General features: G+C 37.4%; 1 protein-coding gene across 3 annotated transcripts; it reads right to left on the bottom strand.

The window, feature by feature from the left end:
* Window positions 1-750: 750 nt before the first annotated feature.
* Window positions 751-18,699, bottom strand: ddc (dopa decarboxylase). Of its 3 annotated transcripts, XM_077598040.1 has the most exons (15): window positions 14,404-14,664; window positions 13,551-13,759; window positions 12,094-12,207; window positions 11,892-12,011; window positions 10,227-10,361; window positions 9,605-9,748; window positions 8,953-9,019; window positions 8,597-8,691; window positions 7,291-7,358; window positions 6,990-7,066; window positions 6,276-6,295; window positions 6,078-6,176; window positions 3,560-3,661; window positions 3,189-3,400; window positions 751-775 (listed from the first exon to the last, which is right to left on the bottom strand). In XM_077598040.1, the coding sequence occupies exons 2-14, from the start codon at window positions 13,749-13,751 to the stop codon at window positions 3,200-3,202; spliced, it is 1,443 nt and encodes a 480-aa protein (XP_077454166.1). In that variant the 5' UTR covers window positions 13,752-13,759; window positions 14,404-14,664; the 3' UTR covers window positions 751-775; window positions 3,189-3,199. The 3 variants fall into 3 exon arrangements, with proteins under 3 accessions (XP_077454166.1, XP_077454164.1, XP_077454163.1); XM_077598038.1 differs by lacking the exons at window positions 751-775; window positions 14,404-14,664 and adding an exon at window positions 18,411-18,699 and having other exon boundaries at window positions 1,662-3,400; XM_077598037.1 differs by lacking the exon at window positions 751-775 and having other exon boundaries at window positions 1,662-3,400; window positions 14,404-14,662.
* Window positions 18,700-18,757: the final 58 nt, after the last annotated feature.

The raw sequence follows: 18,757 nt of genomic DNA, 5'->3' as shown, positions 1-18,757 counted from the left end.
AGGTAATGCTGAGAGCTTGACTGTCTGGGTACATTGCTTGCTGACACGCTATAGTTATATAGTGAAAAGGGTGGAAGTGACTGACCTGTGTGCATATCCTGGTCAAAGTACGAGAACATTAGCAATCAACGATGATGTTTTCGTCTTATACCAGTGACTGAGATGATCCGGATTAGAACCGAAATGGGGAAGACGAGATCGGTTTTACAAAAAAAATGTACTTTAAAAAAAAGTTGACAGGTATGCAACTACAGACAGCTAATGACTGACCATAAAGTGTAACAATACTCCGATGCCATTTCAGAATGGCAAGTTGGAACCTAACACTATACCGCTTGCATAATAGTGTGAAATATCACACACAACTTATATTAAATTATGTGAGTGGAAACACTTATACTAATAGCATTGCAATCGATTGTGAGTTTAGTAGAGTTTAGACCAACTTAATACATTAAATGCGGGCCATGTAACAGGAACAAGTTTGGGTCATGTGTTAATGGCAGCTCAATTGTATTGTGTTCTCATGATGGCCCCCATGTGTAAAGATAGCGTTACAACTATAGATACAAAGAGACTGAAATGCCAGGCTATTGTGGTGAAAGTGCACTAAACATTGGGGCTCACACTGAAAACTCTTGTTATTCGTATTATTCATCAGAAGAAAGAGTATGCCGTTTTTTTATACATACTGTATTGTTTGTCAAAGAAGTTCAGCGTGGAGGGGTCTCAAGAAATGGTGGTTAAGAACAATTAGACCCCAAGTGAAGCGAGCCTGCAGTAAAAAATTGGAAAAAATCAATGTGGTGACAGTCTGTCAGGGATGAAATCGGGGTAGAGTGAACATGACACTGACATGTAGGAATGGTAAAATTACCAAACAATTCTTGACTTGATCAACTGTCAATTGTTCTCACAGCTCTTTGTCTTGGCACTTAATTCCTATTTTCACTTACTCATTCAGTTTTTGTGCTGTTTAGCCTTAATCATACTTCTTTTACAATAAAACAGAAAAGTAATGGTTTTGTTAGAGTCTATTACCCATTATTTTAGTCTCCTAAGTAGCATTATATTGTTTCAGTAAGTGAAAGTAAGATCTTCTTTTAGAACAATGGCTGGGTAATACTGATGTATTACTGGTGTGTAAAACAGCTCTCTCTTGTGGTCAGATTTTGTAGTCAGAGCTTTTTCATGAACTGTAGCTATAAATGCATTATTAAAACCTTAATACGTTTTTACAACGCAATCATGCTTTCCTAAGCTGTTTTGTTTTGTTCCCATAAATGCACTCGATTGGAATACTCTCTTAGTCCAAAAAAGTTGAATTACAACTGGGAAAAGGGTTCAAACAGCAACATGGGAATGAGATCAGTTAGAGAAGTCATTACTGGCATTGGCAAACACAATCCCATTTCAGCCAGGAGGCTTTCACTGCGATTGGACATAATACCAGCAGTATCAATGATGGAGCCACTCTTTTAAGTGATATTGTTTGGGGAAATGTTATTATGAAAGTAGAAATTGTAAAGGAAACTAAGGATTTTGAGTTCTTGAAGGAAGATTTTTTTTTTTTTTTTAAAGTGTACGGGATCTCTCATTTCTTTAGAATATGTATTTATACCAAAGGTTGATAGAGCAAGATTATCTATCTCCCCCACCGCCTAAAAACTTTTTTTTTGTGTGTATGATGAAGAAAATAATCTATTTTTGCTGACATCACTGGAATGTATTATTTTAATAGGTGTGATATTCAACCACAGACACAGCCAAGCCAAAAACATTGGACACAAGAAAAACAGCAGAAACTTTGTTTGGTATGAGTGTTCCACAATAATGAGATAAGAAGAATAAAAACACTAATAGTAATGTAAACATTTCTGTTCCTTCATTAAATTATGTGGAGGTTGGCTTTTGTGTGTCATTTAAATATTCTTTGTGCCGTGTTTCATCCTCGACGCCTTTTTCTCGCGCAGTTTTCGACTCATCTTCCCTAAACATTCACAGATGATTCAATACAAGGCCACCAAATATGATTGAGGTCAAACATTGGATATCCATCCTCATCACTGTCACAATTCTAAAACAATCTTTACGACTGGCAACGCCTAATTAACATGATTTATCCGCACGATAATCACTTTCCCGAAAATACATGCGCTCCCTTACGACCATATCGGGGTAGTCAGGGAAACTAACTCGGATTAAATTTATGTCATTAATTCTCCAGGTCAATTATCCTCACGTGGGTCATGGCGATAACTAGGCTCATACCTACAGACAATTTGTGGTGTTCAATCAGGCTACCACGCATGTTTTTGTAATGGAAATCCAAGTGCCCAGAAAAAAAACCAAGCAGGCACGCCGAAAACCTCCAAACTCTACACTGGAAGGCCTGAACCCACCAGATTTTGAACCCTCAGAACTGTGAGACAGACTTGCTACCCACTCTTTCATTGTGTCGCTAAATTGTCTAATAGATTGCAATTTTTAAATATGTATAAACAGTGTTGATATAAATGCCTCTCGTAAAATATTAATAATAGTTACTGAACAAAAATAGATGTAATAGTTTGGTTTCATTTAGTCACGCCTGTAATGCTCATTGGCGGTCAGTTAATTCAGCTCACTTTAGTTACTAACTAGGACTTATGGGAGTGAGTGCATACAGATGTAAATACGTAAACTTAAAACACACATACAAAGTGCAATACTGTACATTCATTGGAAACCACAGTACATTTTGAGGTCAGCTCCACCCACTTTTTGCACAGGACTCAAAATCTACATAACCAAAAATAAATAGTAAAAATTTGTATATATCGGGGATTTGGGAAGGAGTATACCCAGAAGAAATCCACTCAAGAACGGGGATCACATGCGAATCACAAACAAAAGGGAAAGAGCAAATTTGAACAGATTTGATCCTATGTGAAGCGCACATGCTCCACAGTGACACTTTTTTTTCCTTTTCCTATTTTTTTTAACTGCCATTGACAGCTATAGCCTTCAAATCCATAATACTGGGAAGCTAAAATAGATTGAACGTCTATTCCTGTCAAAGGCAGCAATAATAGTGTTCAAAGCAGCATTTTACCTTTTAAGAAGCTTTTGATTTTTTACTGTTTTTTCCCTACCTTAAACCTTAATAACTGTACACTTGTCAAGGCATTAAAATGGGTGTGACTCACTTCTCCATTTGTCATTGAACGGAATCCTGTAGGAGTTCAAAGGTCAACTGTGTGATATGCCGCCACGCTTGCTGGATGTGACGAGACTCGGTGGTGCGTGAACAGATGGCGAAGCGAAGGACAAAGCGTCCAGTGAGATGGCAAGGCACCAAGTGGATCTCTCTGCTCATTGTGATCCTTTTCAAGAGATTCTGGTTCAACTCATTGGAGCCCTGGGAGAGAAGGGAAATATTATATACATATTCATATTTCCCTTCTATATATATATATATATATATATATATATATATATATATATATATATATATATATATATATATATATATATATATATATATATATATATATATATATATATATATATTTTTTACCTTGAGCCTGAAGCAAACCAGACCCATGATGACCTCAGCACAGATCTCAAATCTCTTATCAGCCCGTACTAGACTCTCAAACTCCTTGGCCAGGCTCACATGCTAAAGCAAAAAAAAAGTGGTCAATATATACGTGTGTAAAATTGGGATTACGTACTCTATAGCCATCTGAGGTACATTTTTGGTTAATTGTTAAAAAAAAATCAAATATCAGAGAAAATTGGTGTGTCCACTCTTTATATCCGCTAGAGGGCAGTGACGTGATACATATAACCACAACCTTTGCCAAATCTGCTTCTGAAAATAGAGTTGACACTAAATGTATTTAAATTCTATTATCATTTTAAGCAATTTATATTTTTTCAAAACTCATCCAACAACTAAAACCCCGTGTCTCTACATAAGTGTCAATAAATATAAATTCAGACTGTAATGCAATCACAAGCATGCTTGAAATAAAATTATATTTTACATAAAATGACATTTTTGGGTTGCAATCACTGTTCCCTCTAAGCTGCGCGCGTGCGCAATTGCGCACTACTCTCGTCTTCTCTGCGCAGCAGAAATCCTATGGCGCGCAGTAAAAAAAAAAAACGGATTTTTTTTTTTTTTTTTTTTTTTTTTTTTTTTTTTTTTTTTTTACCCCTTTCTTCATGATGGAGCCGTTTAAGCGGCAGCCAGTAGCATTAGCTCTGTCCACTTATGTTTTTCGTTTTTCGTGTTTTACAGCATGTTTTACATGAAAAATTAGAGGGAACATTGACATGCACCTGCTTGTGGCAGGTGTGATACTGGTGTGCCCATAGCGAGCAATGATGATGTCGTGACCGGATGATTCGCCTAAAGACGTTTCGCCGACGGACATTTGACAGACGGACAGGTCTCCGAATGAACGTTCGTTCAAACAGCGTTTAATGATTAAATACAAATACTAGTATTTGTATTTAATCATTAAACGCTGTTTTCAGCTGGATTTGACCGAATTTGAGAGCATTTTGAGCCGTTTGGCGAATGGACGTATATAGACGTTTTTTTGCCTCCATCGCGATATCATCACAACATTTTACCGAGGAATTCACTTCCCTGGGCTCGGTTCTAATGTCCAAAGAGCTCCAGTATTTGTATTTAATCATTAAACGCTGTTTTCGGCTGGATTTGACTGAATTTGAGAGCATTTTGAGCCGTTTGGCGAATGGACGTATATAGACGTTTTTTTGCCTCCATCGCGATATCATCACGACATTTTACCAAGGAATTCACTTCCCTGGGCTCGGTTCTAATGTCCAAAGAGCTCCAGTATTTGTATTTAATCATTAAATGCTGTTTTAGGATGGATTTGACCCGATTGCTGTCATTTTACGGCTCGGTTCTGCTACATCTGCCCGCCCAAGAGTGCTTATTCCCGGGCTGCCATTGATGGTAGACTAACATAGATTTTTACTATAATTTGGACAACACCGGCGGCGGGCCGGATTAAAAATCCTAACGGGCCGTATATGGCCCGCGGGCCGAGGTTGAAAAACTTGTACACACACGATCCGGGGGCGGGGCGAGCGCGCGAATCCCGTTTCGGCGAAACCTCCGTTCGGCCGAATGAACGTTCGGCGAAACGTCCATTCGGCGACCTGCCCGTCTGTCAAACGTCCGTCGGCGAAACGTCTTTAGGCGAATCATCCGAGTACCGATGATGTCGCTCACACTGGTACTCAGTGCGCTCAGGGAGGTTGACTTTCTGCTCAGACCAACGAAAAATTAGAGGGAACATTGGTTGCAATCCTTCTTTCATTCATTCATTCATTCATTCATTCAACTTCTGAGCTGCAACTGAACATTTTGAAATATTAGTGTGTCATGAGAGAATTAATATTTTATTTAACATTAACTTATTGCAATAATCCCAATCATCATATGTACAGTAGGACGTAGTGTTGCTTAAAAAACGGTCTGACTCACTATCAGTAAAACAAAAGGAAACGTATTTCCATATTTGATTTACTCTACGTCATCTAGAAGTCCAGCGTTCATAACTCAATTTGAGAGTAGAGTAAAATTGAGTTTAAACTCAAAACAGGCATATTTGATTGACAGAGATGACTGCAGGGAACAAATAGGAAGTTGAAGAGGAAAGACAGGCATGAAACATCATAAAGGGAAGGCGGGTGGGGTGAACATGGATTTGGTGTTTGGAGGAGGGGCTGTGGAAATGTAGGAAAATGTTACTATAAAAAGAAAGATACAGACCAGATGTATACTACGTAGTATGTGAGTGACAGGATTAAGAAATGGGAGGAGAATAAAGCAAGGCACTGAAGAGACTGGTGGTATCAGGAAGGTTACAAGAAATGAATGAGATGCCATTTACCATGACAATGACAAATATGCAATTGTAATAAATACTTTTTTTTACAGCCAGAAAGACATAAGTGTATCATCGGAAAATGACTTATTTTTACAAATTTAAATACCAATGGAAAGACAAATGGCAAACTGCAACAGAAAATTAGTCTTAAAGAACTACCTTGCGTATATGAGCCTGTAATCCTTGAAGGCCGTACATGCGGAAAACAAACCACATTTTGAGAGAGCGGAATCGTCTGCCCAATGGAATCTGCCAATGCTGGGAGAAATTTAAAAAAAATAGATAAATACAACTATATGAATAGTGGATAACTCGATTATTAAAACAAAAATTGAATTAAATGTAGATGGTTCTTACCCTATAATCTGTCACTAGCCCTATTGACAAAGAAAAAAAATCATCAAATATCAAACTTATATAATTATCACCACACCACCAACACAACTAGAAACCATTTTTGGAAAACTACCAGAAGCCTGTATTAAAGTCTGATACATGACAGCCTAAATTCAAATTGTCATGATGTTTTCATAGAACTTGCCAAGTCGATGAATGGCACTCTTCATCATTATCATTACGTCATTATCCTATGAAAAATACTAAAATAAGCATTCTTGTGTCTGTGTTCTTTTGTTTTACAGGCGGCAATCCCACATATTACAATCAGCACAATGTTGCACAAGAACTGCACAAAGTCACAAGCAACCGGATCATCCCCACGGAATGTAGACCCATGTTTAGTCCTGCTAATAACCACTAATTACATTGGAGGACACAGATTGAATGAGAGAAAGCTTTCGTCAGATGGCACGTAATTCTGCAAGTCTGACAAACGAATTACATCTAAAGAAATACAATAAAATGTCACGTTTTTTGGAGATCCTTGCATTTATAACAAAACATTCTTCTTTTGCTGTGTATCTGGACCCATTTCATAGTATAGAAATAAGACATGCGGTAAACATAATCACTAGAGTTTATGTTTCTATGTGTACCAAGTAGCAACATTCTTGTTTTTTAATATTGACTAAGAGCCGAGATTGCTATGTAGTTCAGGTGCTGTGAACTTACCTGACTCTTGATTCTCATGTCTCAGATACAGTGGATCCACTTTGAAGGCACAAATAAGGTCTTGCCTCTTCTTGACCCTGTTAAAAATTATTGTTGAATAGTCAAGTAATTTTCACCAAACAAGAACAATAAAAATCTGGTCGTTTGACTTATTTCACCTTTACCTAATGGAAAAAGGCTAAAACAATGGGTGAACGTGTTATATTATTATAGGAACCTATTGTTGAGGCCACTCTTAACACAAGTAATTACAGTACTAAAGTTTTACCCAAGTGTGTGTGAGCTGAAAATGACACCTTACCACATGGTAGAGCAGTCAAAGTTGACCAAGAGCCATTTGTGTGGGTTCAAGTTGAAGGAGTCTGCAAACTGGAACACACACACGGGAAAGATGCAATGATTTGACTTTTTGCTGTCGTCAAATTATATGTACATGAAAATTGATCACCTGGATAAGATGGATTTGTTGTACTTTGATACTCATTTAGCTATTAATAGAAACCAGCATGTGCTGGATATTTTTTTAGCAGGGTAGGAAACAACAAAATGTTAAAATATCTTCCAAAATTTGCTCCAGACATTTTTTGCTTGTCAATTAAAATGAAGCTTTGCAACAACTAAACTTCAAGGTAGTTTTCAACCATTGCTAAACTGCTTCCACAGAGCAGTCGGAAAAAAGTGAGGCTTCATTCAAAGCGTCAGGCACGCTTTCTTATCAGTATCTCTCTTTTTGTTGTCTTTTTATGTGTTATCTTTTTAATATCCTTTCCACCCCACCTACATCAGATGCAATAATCGCTGCAGTTAAAATAATAAATATTTAATATAAAGGAAACAATGTGCACAAGACAGTTGCCATGCCTCCTGATGCTTAATAGTCCATCACCCCTGGCAACCAACCATCCATCATCCACAAAGGAGTTTTTCCTCTATTTCTTGTCTTTTCAACCTCCATGTAGACCTACAAAAATATGTACATACAAATATGTCTATCTGCATACACTCTATGTAGACTCTAGCAGCCTCTTCTTCTTTTAAATCAAGTCCATCTGTTGTTTGAATGTGTGCGTATAATAAAGAGTGATATGTAAAGGTCTAACACTGCCCCAGGAAATGACTCCGGCCTTATCTCTGCGTCTCTGCACAGCCTGGGGAGAAGAAACAGCCTCGACATGGACGCAGAGCCGATTGTTACTCACTGTGACGAGCTTCCTACTTGACATTAACATCAATGAATCTCAAACACGAAGAAAGCAACAGGATAAAGCTAGCACAAATTGAAGCGTGATGAGGGATATTTCACACATATTGAGCGACAGGTTCTTTATATATATAGTAAACACGTGAAATTATTTTTCAGGTTTCAAGTGATGATTCTACTTCCCTGAAAACCTATAGTAATAATAATTAATAATGTTGAGTACTAATATTACCAAATAAAGCCTATGACAAATTGTGAAATTAATATCCTCTCATGATGTCTATCAAGACACAGTATGTACTATATCTCTTCTGATGGATTTCATAGAATTGTCCAAGTGGAGATTATTGAGGCCAAATAATGTAAATTTCTTTGATTTAAAAAATATAGATATTCCTATACATACCTCTATGCCATTCAACAAAGACCGAAATTCAGGACAGACAAATGCACTTCCAGCATATGCAGCATCAACATGCATCCACATGTTTTCCTTATTACCTGTAGCAGCCAACAAACAGCAATATTGATCATTTATACATTGAATGCTTTTGTACTGCAATAACAACACAACACAGGATATTGTGCTAGCTGCAATCATACAATCTAAGATGGTCCAATGATACTCCATTATAGTGCACATAATTGATAAATCGATGAAAAAAAACATAGCTTTTGCAATTGGAATCTTTTTTTTTGTTTAAAGGTCAAAATGTGCTGCATAAAAGCAAAAAAAAAAAAAGAATACATGCAATTACTCACAGAGAGGTCCCAGCTCAGCAATGTGATCAAACGCACATGATGCCGTGGTCCCAAGAGTTGCACAGAACTGTAAGACATAGAGCACATAGCATATCCATATTATGATTATTTGTATTACTATTAGTATTACTATTATCCAAACAAGTTGAGTTATGTTTTGTGTTGCCAAAAAGTAGTGTCCGCTTTCAGAAGGATCTGCCTGCAGACTGCAAAATGGGGGGTTTATACAATTTAGACCGTCTGAACGGTCTAATATTATAATATAATGAGTGTAAAATTGCACTTATCTGGTTGAGAGTATAGATGATATCTTTAAATTTTTTGTTTGCCGCCACAATATATTTTTTCAATCACAAGTTGTTTTGCAAACACTCATCATTTGTTCTTTAACTCCATAGTTCATGTCATTGCAAAATGTCACTTATTGACAGCAGAAACGTTTGCGCTATGTGACCTTTTTACGAGAAGTTTTAACATGCCATTATTATGGTTCAATGTCTAATAAGTGAGGGCAGAGTGCATAAGAGTATGCAAACTTCAGACTACAATATTGAATACATACTAGCATTCCATACATGCAGGCACCACAGGCACAAAGTAACTGTCTGGCCAATCGTTGGTTTAGCAAATTTGCGTTTGTCGTTTCACTTACATAAAATGGAATGAGTCCTGCTTCTTTGTCCTTTTCCACCATCTTCTTCAATGCGTCACCTGAGACAGCATAAGTGCTATCTGTCGGGACTTTCTTCATCATCACGCCACCAATCAGACCTGCTCGCTCCACAGATGAATGAGACTAAACAGGGAAACGTGACAGGTACAAACAATGACAATTCTTGTGATAAACAAATCCTTCAGGGTTGTTTTAGAATGGAAAAAAGAGTTAGGGAATAAAAACATTTTGAAACAATGACAACTACAAGGTATTTAGTGTGTTTCAAAGGACAACACACGCCGTTACAAGACCGGCGATACAAATTCTACTTTTGAAAGGTCTCCGTAGCCCTCAGGTGATGCCTAACTAAATCACCGAGTCCCTGCCTGCTCTTTAACCTGATCATAGCCAGTTACTGCCTGACTGATCTATGGTCTTATCTTCATCTGTTGCTAGATGACCTTAAATTAGAAAGCTGAAAAAGACTGGGGCCCATTGCAATACCAATAGAATCCTATATTTTTCATCCGGATCCATTCATTCATTCATCTTCCAGCCCATACTAACGAGGGTACTGAACATGTGTTTGTCTTTTTGAAATGAAATATCTTTTGCTTACTTGCTCTGATGTGTAGGCCACTAAACCTTTGAGGATCTCGGGTTCAGACTTTTCTGGGTTGATGGACTGGACTCGACAGACAGCTTTACAACGAGCAGCCAGCAATGACATGAGGGTCGCCTCGCTAGCTGTGCCCTGTTAGGGAATTTGAAGGTCGCATAAGATAAATAAGAAAAAAGGCATAGCTAATAAGGAAAGAACACAGGCAACTAAAATTTATGTTTTCAACCCTACAGGGTACGGAACTGAAATTACTCTAAAGATGCATCTGTGCCCTATCTTAATTCCTCCCTGTTGTGAAAATAAAGTCCTGTATGCCAGTGTTACATTGTTATTGCATGTATTGACTTCTTTTATTCTGCTAAAATTGAAAATGATTGGAATGAGGTTGTTGCCCAATACGGTAAACATTTTTCAAGGCTGCATATTGATGTGCAACGTGCTATGTGAGGCACCTGGCTACATAACTGGCAGACAAATCAATGCAATGTTGAAATCATTCCATCAATGAACACAAAACGACCAAACAGCTTGGGTTAATGTCCTTTGTGTATAAACAAACCACACAGTGGGGGCAAATCAAGCAGAAACTCCATGACATTTTGTCAGCAATAATAGCTTTAAATAGCAATAATATTTGAGGCATTTGGCAGTCAGGTGTTGTTCCTCATCCTTCAATGCACTTTACAACAGGTGATTTGCCGTATGCCAGTTCTCATGTGAAATTACTACTAATTATGTATAATAGCAAACATCTTTACAATCATCATGTTTATGTATGGGTGTTTACAACTTTTTTTCATGTCATTTTATAATTCGCTGGAATTTGTCTGTCATTTTATTTATTGAGATGTACCATATGTTCTTTAGAGAATTGAGTACAGGTCTTCCTCTAATAAATTATAATGCTTGAAACATCAAACAATTTTTTTCTTATATAATTTTACATTAAGGCTCCTTAAAACACACACACGCGCGCACACACACACACACACAATTGCAATGTGTCGTCACATCATTCAGTAGCAGTGCTGCTGTGAGAGGAGGCCATTTGTTGCCATAGTGAGCTCGGAAGCTGTGCTTAAAAAGGGAAAGAGGGCGAGACAGATAGAGTGACAGCAGCAAAACATAAACGACAATCTCACAATGAATCAAATGAGCAAGCACATCCACACACACTTCCTCTCACACACAGGTGGCCATAATAAAAGGTGCGTGAAATGATCTATCATCAGAGTGCACTCTCATGCTCCACTTCTCAACATGCATCCTCCCACGCACACACAAACAGCATCCTTCACTGCTTTTGTGTTTGACTAAATGAAATATCGAGGTGACAAACATTAACGAAACATTCATGTCTCAATGTGCCTATGAAAAAACATTAAAAGGCAATTTCTCTCCAATGTTAGCTGCTGTGCAACAAAGGACATGTCAAAGAAGACAAACACTGGCGGTCAAATTCAGCTCTAAGGATGGCAAATTTTTCAAAATAAAATACTACAATGACCCACAAATTGCCATTCCCTGTCCGTAGATGATATAAATGATACAACTTTGGGAAGTTAACATATTTAGGTTTGATGTACTATAACATGGTTAGTTCTCTGATGAAGAAATGTGTGTAATTCTGTGAAATAACTCAAATATAGGTTTCACATTTACCTGAATGACTCCTCCACCGTGACCATGAGTTCCAGCTATAAAACACTCAGGCAGCTGCAGCATCTTTCCTAACCAGTCTAACATGACTGTCTCTAGCTCTGTGCAAGCTGGACTGGCGGCCTGGGAATGCAAACAACAGAATCAAATATTCACTATTTACAAAAAATAGTCTCATGGGCAGCAATGTTTAGTTTTTTCTAACCCAAGAGAATCCAATGCATCCAATTCCTCCACACAGCATATCCGCCAACATGGCAGGATAAGAGGAAGCAGCAGGGAAGTAAGCATAGAAGTAAGGACTCTGCCAGTGGGTGATCTGGAATGAGAAAAAACATTTTCGGTCAATCTTGTCGACCCCTTTTACTTATTTTTTCTGGAAGAATGGATGGTTACATTTTCAAAGGAGGTAAGCTTTTGTGTGTTGGGGCTGGTAGTGCTCACACGTGTATCTCAAATGACGTGTGCGGTCGTTTGGTCGCCGGTCTTTTGGAGAGTTTGTATGTACATGAGTTGTCCCCTTAGGAAGGGACGTCAGTCAGGGTCTTAACAAGTTGTCCAACAAAACACAATAAAAGTACGGGAAATTTGGAGCTTTTCTTTAGCCTAATAATTAATAGGGCATGAAATATGACTAAATAATAATTCGCAGTTTGTATTTAGGGCATTTGAGCAACGATTTAAATGGTAATTATCAATAACCTTCCGGGCGACCAAAAGACCGGCGACCAAACGACCGAGTACCCTCAAATGACATGCAATTTCCAGATAAGTCAACATTTGTGTGCAATCAAAGATCAAACGTAATTTGTCAGCTGATATTGTACATTGTTAGATTGAAGCCAACTTTTGTCATTTTAAAATAAAGATGATAATATACTATAAAGTTGAGAAAATGAACTGGGGTGGGGGCAAACTTGAATTAGAATCAAAAGGATGGGTGGTATCACAAGCAATTTGAGATCACGAGGTAATGCAAAGAGACAATTCAAATACCAAGATGACTGGAAGTGTATAGCTCATCTCTTTAAGTGAAGTATATTCTTCATGAATAGACAGTTATCGTCTCCATCCATACATCTGACATCCTCTAAATACAGGATGATTTGCCTGCTTATGCGATACTGATATATTACAGAAAAGAGAAATCAGACAGGGGCATTGTGATTTTTTTCCGTGCTATTCACTTCATTTTCCGAACTGAGCATGTGGTGCATGCATTTTACACATCAGTAAATATGACACATTCCCATTTACATCCTCACTGAGCAAAGTAGACTCAACTCAATATGTGGGTGTAATTGCTCTGAGATTAATTTAGTACCTTGATTTAATAATTTCAAAATGAATTTGCACCACAGAACCCAATCAAAGTACAGTAATTAAAAAAACAAATTAATTTGTTTCTGCACTGAGCAATGAAATTTGGCTAAATTTGAGTCTAAAACAGTCAATCTGCTTTTAAATTGTTGCAATTGTAAATCTAGATTTTACTGTATGGGCTGCTAGATAGTTTATTCTATCGGGTAACCGTTACCAGTGCATTAAACAAATCTCCAGCACATTAGCACATAAAAATGGAGTGTAGCTTGTTATGTTGTAAAAATTACAGAATGAAAAATACACATGAACATTTTGAGCATCCATAAGGAAAAAATTTACCCCGGGCATTATAACTCGCTCCACATCCTTCATGATGTCCTCATAATTCTCTGGTTCCAAGGGTGCTTCAGTCGGAATTAAGGATCGAAGATATCCCGGTTCTACATCTGGATAAACCGGTCGCTGCTCCAGGTTCTCTAAATAGTCAGCTACAAAGTCCACCATCTCCTTTCCACGACGTCGGAACTCAGCTGCATTCATGATTCGTACTGTATAAGGAATACATCATAACTTTTAATTAGAGTGTTTATTGGTCCAGTCATAACAGTGGTCAATATTTTTTTTAAGACAAAAAAGTAACACATTGATAGATTTTTATTAATTAAATTTCAGATCCTAATTAAGATACTTTAGAATCAATTCAATCACCCATGAGATGAACTAAGGATTAAAAAAATTGTAATCTGTAATCAAGTTAAAATTAAAGTACTCATGATAAGAGAATCAGATTCTAGAAGTATAAGTAAACAATAAATTTAAGGTTTTTAGTCACATTATCATTAATCAAAGTGTGTATCCTGTATCAGTAATCACCTCTTTTGTCTTGTGAAGTTCAGAATAACAAAAGATAAGCATTTTACATAAGCACATCGCTTACGACTATGTATTAGGAGGAACAATCAGCATATAAAGGAGTGAATGGAAAAATAATATAAATAGGTGTCTATATTATTTTGCCTTTGATGCAATACACAACAGCAAATAATCAGTGGCCCTTGCTTTGCACTAATTCTAAATTGTGCAACAAGTGTACTTCACCTTTTCTCCACTTAAGAGACTGGCCTATTATCCTTACACTAATCTGAAATAGGATTAGAAGTGTGTGTGCATGTATATGTGTGCGTGTACTCACATTTTCAGAGGACAGCCTGGAAAGTGGTATATTGTGGATATTTCTGCTCCTTTTGGTGTTAAATAAATAAATAAATTAATGTATAATGTGACATTGGTGTATTAATGAGTAGATGTGGAGGTGTACACAGGGCAAGAGACATTCTCTCCTTTTATCTCACTACCGTCCACTCCCACCACACCAACCTGAAGTGGTCTAGCCAATAGGAGTGCCCCCACATAATAAAAAGAAGACTGAGTCACAAGCAGGCAGAACTAGGAGCAGTTTCTACTTAACCATTACCCGTTTGAAGACCTTTTAATTACATTTAACCATACAGGCTTTAAAAAATGATAATTTCAAACAATGGCACTGTTATGACATTCGTAGTGCACTTTTATGTGCTTTTAAGAATTTTATATGCTTTTAAGAATTTTATATGGAAATAAAGACAAAGTGATTGATTAGATAGCGCACTTATTGAACTATTACAGTTGGAATTTAAATTGGTTTACTATCCTAATTCAACCTTTTGGAACTAAGTTTTATTTGGGTAGATTGCTGGTAGAGTGGAACAAAGGATACCTTATATTTTTACCTTTGGTACTTCAAATAAAATCAGCTATTGACATCACTTAAGTGCAGCCCTTAAATTGTGTCCGCTTTCTGGTGCCCTTAGCGAGTTCAGAAAGGCTCCAGAACCCCCCACCATCATTGTGAGGATAAGCGGATCGGAAAACGAATGTTTTCAGGCATTTTACCCTTTTTTCACTTTTTCGCCAAGTACATAATAATAATAAAAATTAATAGATAGCATGATCATTCAACATACATGAAAAGAACAAACTTTTGGCCTGTAGTGTATGCATTAAATAGAAGTCGAGGAGAGAATGCAGAGCATAGGTGACATGGAAAAACGTGACCTCCTTTAGTGACCTCTAGCGGTGATAAATCAACACAACCACATCAATTAGCCTATTAAAATACTAATCCATTTGCAATTACTATATGATTTAAAATATAAATGTTTTATGTGGCTATTTGTAAAGTGTGTCCCACTCCTCCAAAAAAAGAAAATGTAACCATTCATTCATTTTCTGAACCGCTTATCCTCAAAGGTCGCAGGGGGTGCTGGAGGCTATCCCAGCTCACTTCGGGCAACAGGTGGGGGACACCCAGAATTAGTGGCCAGCCAATCGCAGGGAATGTAACCAGCACATCAATAAAATGGTTTATTTAAAAGAATACTTTACAGATTTATACAGCAAATGTGTAATCTGCAGATTGTTAATACTATTCATATTAAATAGTGGGGGGTTATTATGACACATCATCTTAATCAAGGCAAGAATCTATCATGTTAGACAGTCCTGCAAAAATGGCACTGCAAACTACTTAGAAATTTTAGGCCCATCTCAATTAGACCTCTTCAACACACTTGGTTGAAACTCATTAATCAGATAGAGACATTTCAAGGAAAGAATCATAAAATCTTAAAGTAAAATGCATTGTTTTTGTTAACCTATCCTATTGCTAAGAGCAGGATGAATGTAAGAATGCAACTTAAAGGGAAAAAAATAATATATATGTTGGACCAATGACACTATTCAAGTACAGTATAACATGCATTTAACTTCAATACCTACTGTAAATGAATACTAAGGTAAGACTAAGCATTCCTATTTTATAAAGGCAGAACTTTTTAAAGAGCTCATGATATCAACTCAACTTTGCCTAAGAAAGCATAATGCTTAAATTTTCCTTACACCATTAACAGCAGGTAACTTTCCCTCCTAAAATGATTTTAAATAAAAATAAATATATACAGCATATTCATGTTTCATAAACATCACCTTGCATATTCTTTTAGATTAAACAAATTCTTCATTCACTGAACCTCATTTTGATTTCATTCACTTTGAAAACAATAAAAGGATAATAAATTAGACAGCTCAGCATTTGCATCTACTGAAATGTGTATCTACCAGTATCTTTACCTTTAGCATGAATTTCTTCTTCATCTGTTAATACTAGTGCCCTACAAATACTGAATCTCTAAGCTTAATTGTTTAATATTGCACTAGGGTTGACTAATGTGGAATACACAGGAGGCTAATATCCAATCAACTAGTGTCAATGACTAATTTCAAGTAAACTGTAGTGCAAGTTGAAACCTATACTGTTGGGAATAAAAGGAAAATACGATGCTAAAATACTGGAGTATAAACTATATAAATAGACTTCAATCAACAAAGATATACAGTGGTACCTCGTCATACGACCGTTCGTCATACGGAATGCTCGTCTTACGGGGGAAATTTCGATCGAATAATTCGCCCGTGATGCGGTCAAAATTTCATGATGCGACCAAGCCAGGTCGCCATGGCATTTTTTTGTTTTTGCATCTCTTTCGTGTAAAAAATATGTCTACGAGCACTGGTGGGCGGACTTTGCATTTCCACACGCGTTTTCCCCCCACTTGGTCTACATTTACATACCAGGTAAACAATACGTATTACAATGGATCGGCAAAGTTTTGCTAAGAAAAGGCGACCGTTGACAATGGACATGAAACGCGAAATAATTGAAAAACATGAGCGTGGGGTACGTGTTACCGAGCTCGCTCGGCAATACGAGAGGAATACGTCAACCATATCCTCCATCCTTAAGCAGAGGGACGCAATTAAGGAGAAGAGGCCGACCAAAGGACTATCTATCATTTCCCACCGGCGCAGTGACATTCACGACGAGATGGAGAACCTTCTTTTATTGTGGATAAAAGATAAACAATTAGCAGGAGATAGCCTGGCCGAGTCTACCATTTGTGAAAAAGCCAGCCGAATTTACATAGATTTGATATCAACGAAAGGAGAGCCTTCAACAACTTCACAAACATTTAAAGCGAGTCATGGCTGGTTCGAAACATTTAAAAAACGATCTGGAATACACTCTGTAATCCGACACGGAGAAGCGGCGAGTTGCAATTCGAAAGCTGCGGTGGAATTTATTAAGACATTTGCCTTGATTATCGCCCAGGAAAATTACACCCCCCAGCAAGTTTTCAACTGCGATGAAACTGGTCTTTTTTGGAAAAAATGCCCAGGCGGACAGGATTTAATCGACCTACAGGAGCGTGAACATTTGTTGCCGGAACTTAGTAGCGAGGAGGCGGTGGAATAGGCGGCTACAAAAGATATCAAAAACATGCTCGCGAAGTGGCAAGAGGTTTCGGATTTTATTGAAAAGACTCACCCTGACAAACTGGCAAGTGGTCGCGCATCATCGTATTATGATGACATTTGTATTCGACATTATCGAAATATTTTGAAGGGTAGACAAAAACAAACAACGCTTGATGCGTTTGTTTTGAAGACTTCCGCGGAGCGGCCAGGTGGTGTCAACCCGTAGAACTAAGTAAGGTAAAAAAGATTACAACTAATTTAGAATTTAGTTTTGTTTGAAGTTACATTAAAGGTTGAGTGTCTGTTTTTTGTTATCCAAGTTAATTTAAATTTGTTTGTTCGTTTAAGAGTGCAATGTTGCCGTGGAGAAAGTCACCCCGAACTGTCCCCCCCCCCCTCCGCCTCCGTGTGTGTTGTTCTCTTCCCTCCGCGAAATGTGTCTAATTTTACTCCTATTAAACACATTATTACTATCAAACCACTCGTTATTTATTACTTTGTTAATAGATGGTGAATTATAAGAAATAAAACATGTTTTCCAATCCAATATCCTGTTTTTGGTGTTTTCTTCAGATAGTTGGAACGAATTAATTTGTTTCCCATTCATTTCAATGGGAAACTTTACCTCGAGTTACGAGAAACTTGTCATACGAGCTCAGTCCCGGAACGGATTAAGATCGTATGTCGAGGTACCACTGTACTTGCAATCTGGCACATTTGGAATAAATGCTGATAAGTCTCCTGACTGAATTCTCCCATAACCGCAAAAGGCCCATCGACATTTGTTGTTCTGCTTGTTGTTCTTTTTTTGCAGTTAGCTTAGTGGGTTGCTTTGTTGCATCTTACCTCTGTTGTACTTTCCCAATTTCAGAAAACGTGTTTAAGGACAGCCATATTTTCTGGCTGAAATCTTTGTTATTTCGTCAGGGTTACCTTCAATGTAGATGACTTCTGGAAACAATATAAAACAACTTTTAACAAACGTTTGTCTTTTCATTTGCTGTGCTTCAAAATGATCAACCATAGAAATAAAATGAAAATAATCAGTTTGACCTGATGCTTTTTTTCTGCACTAACCTAGAACAGCAGGGATAACATTTTTGTGTTTAAGCCAGGGGTGGCCGAGTCCAGTCCTCGAGAGCTCCTATCCAGTCTGTATTTCATATCTCCCTCCTCTATCACACCTGAATCAA

This window comes from Stigmatopora argus, chromosome 4, assembly GCF_051989625.1.
Source record: "Stigmatopora argus isolate UIUO_Sarg chromosome 4, RoL_Sarg_1.0, whole genome shotgun sequence".
In the NCBI taxonomy this organism is placed as follows: domain Eukaryota; kingdom Metazoa; phylum Chordata; class Actinopteri; order Syngnathiformes; family Syngnathidae; genus Stigmatopora; species Stigmatopora argus.
This window is presented reverse-complemented; position numbering and strand designations above follow the sequence as displayed.

Excerpts from the sequence above, each read along its gene's own strand:
- ddc (XM_077598038.1), bottom strand. The coding sequence starts at position 13,751 with ATGAATGCAGCTGAGTTCCGACGTCGTGGAAAGGAGATGGTGGACTTT. Across the intron at positions 7,359-8,596 it reads CTTTGTTGAATGGCATAGAG|TTTGCAGACTCCTTCAACTT; the intron begins GTATGTATAGGA and ends TGTGTGTTCCAG. Across the intron at positions 3,662-6,077 it reads TACAGGCTCATATACGCAAG|CATGTGAGCCTGGCCAAGGA; the intron begins GTAGTTCTTTAA and ends TTTTTGCTTTAG.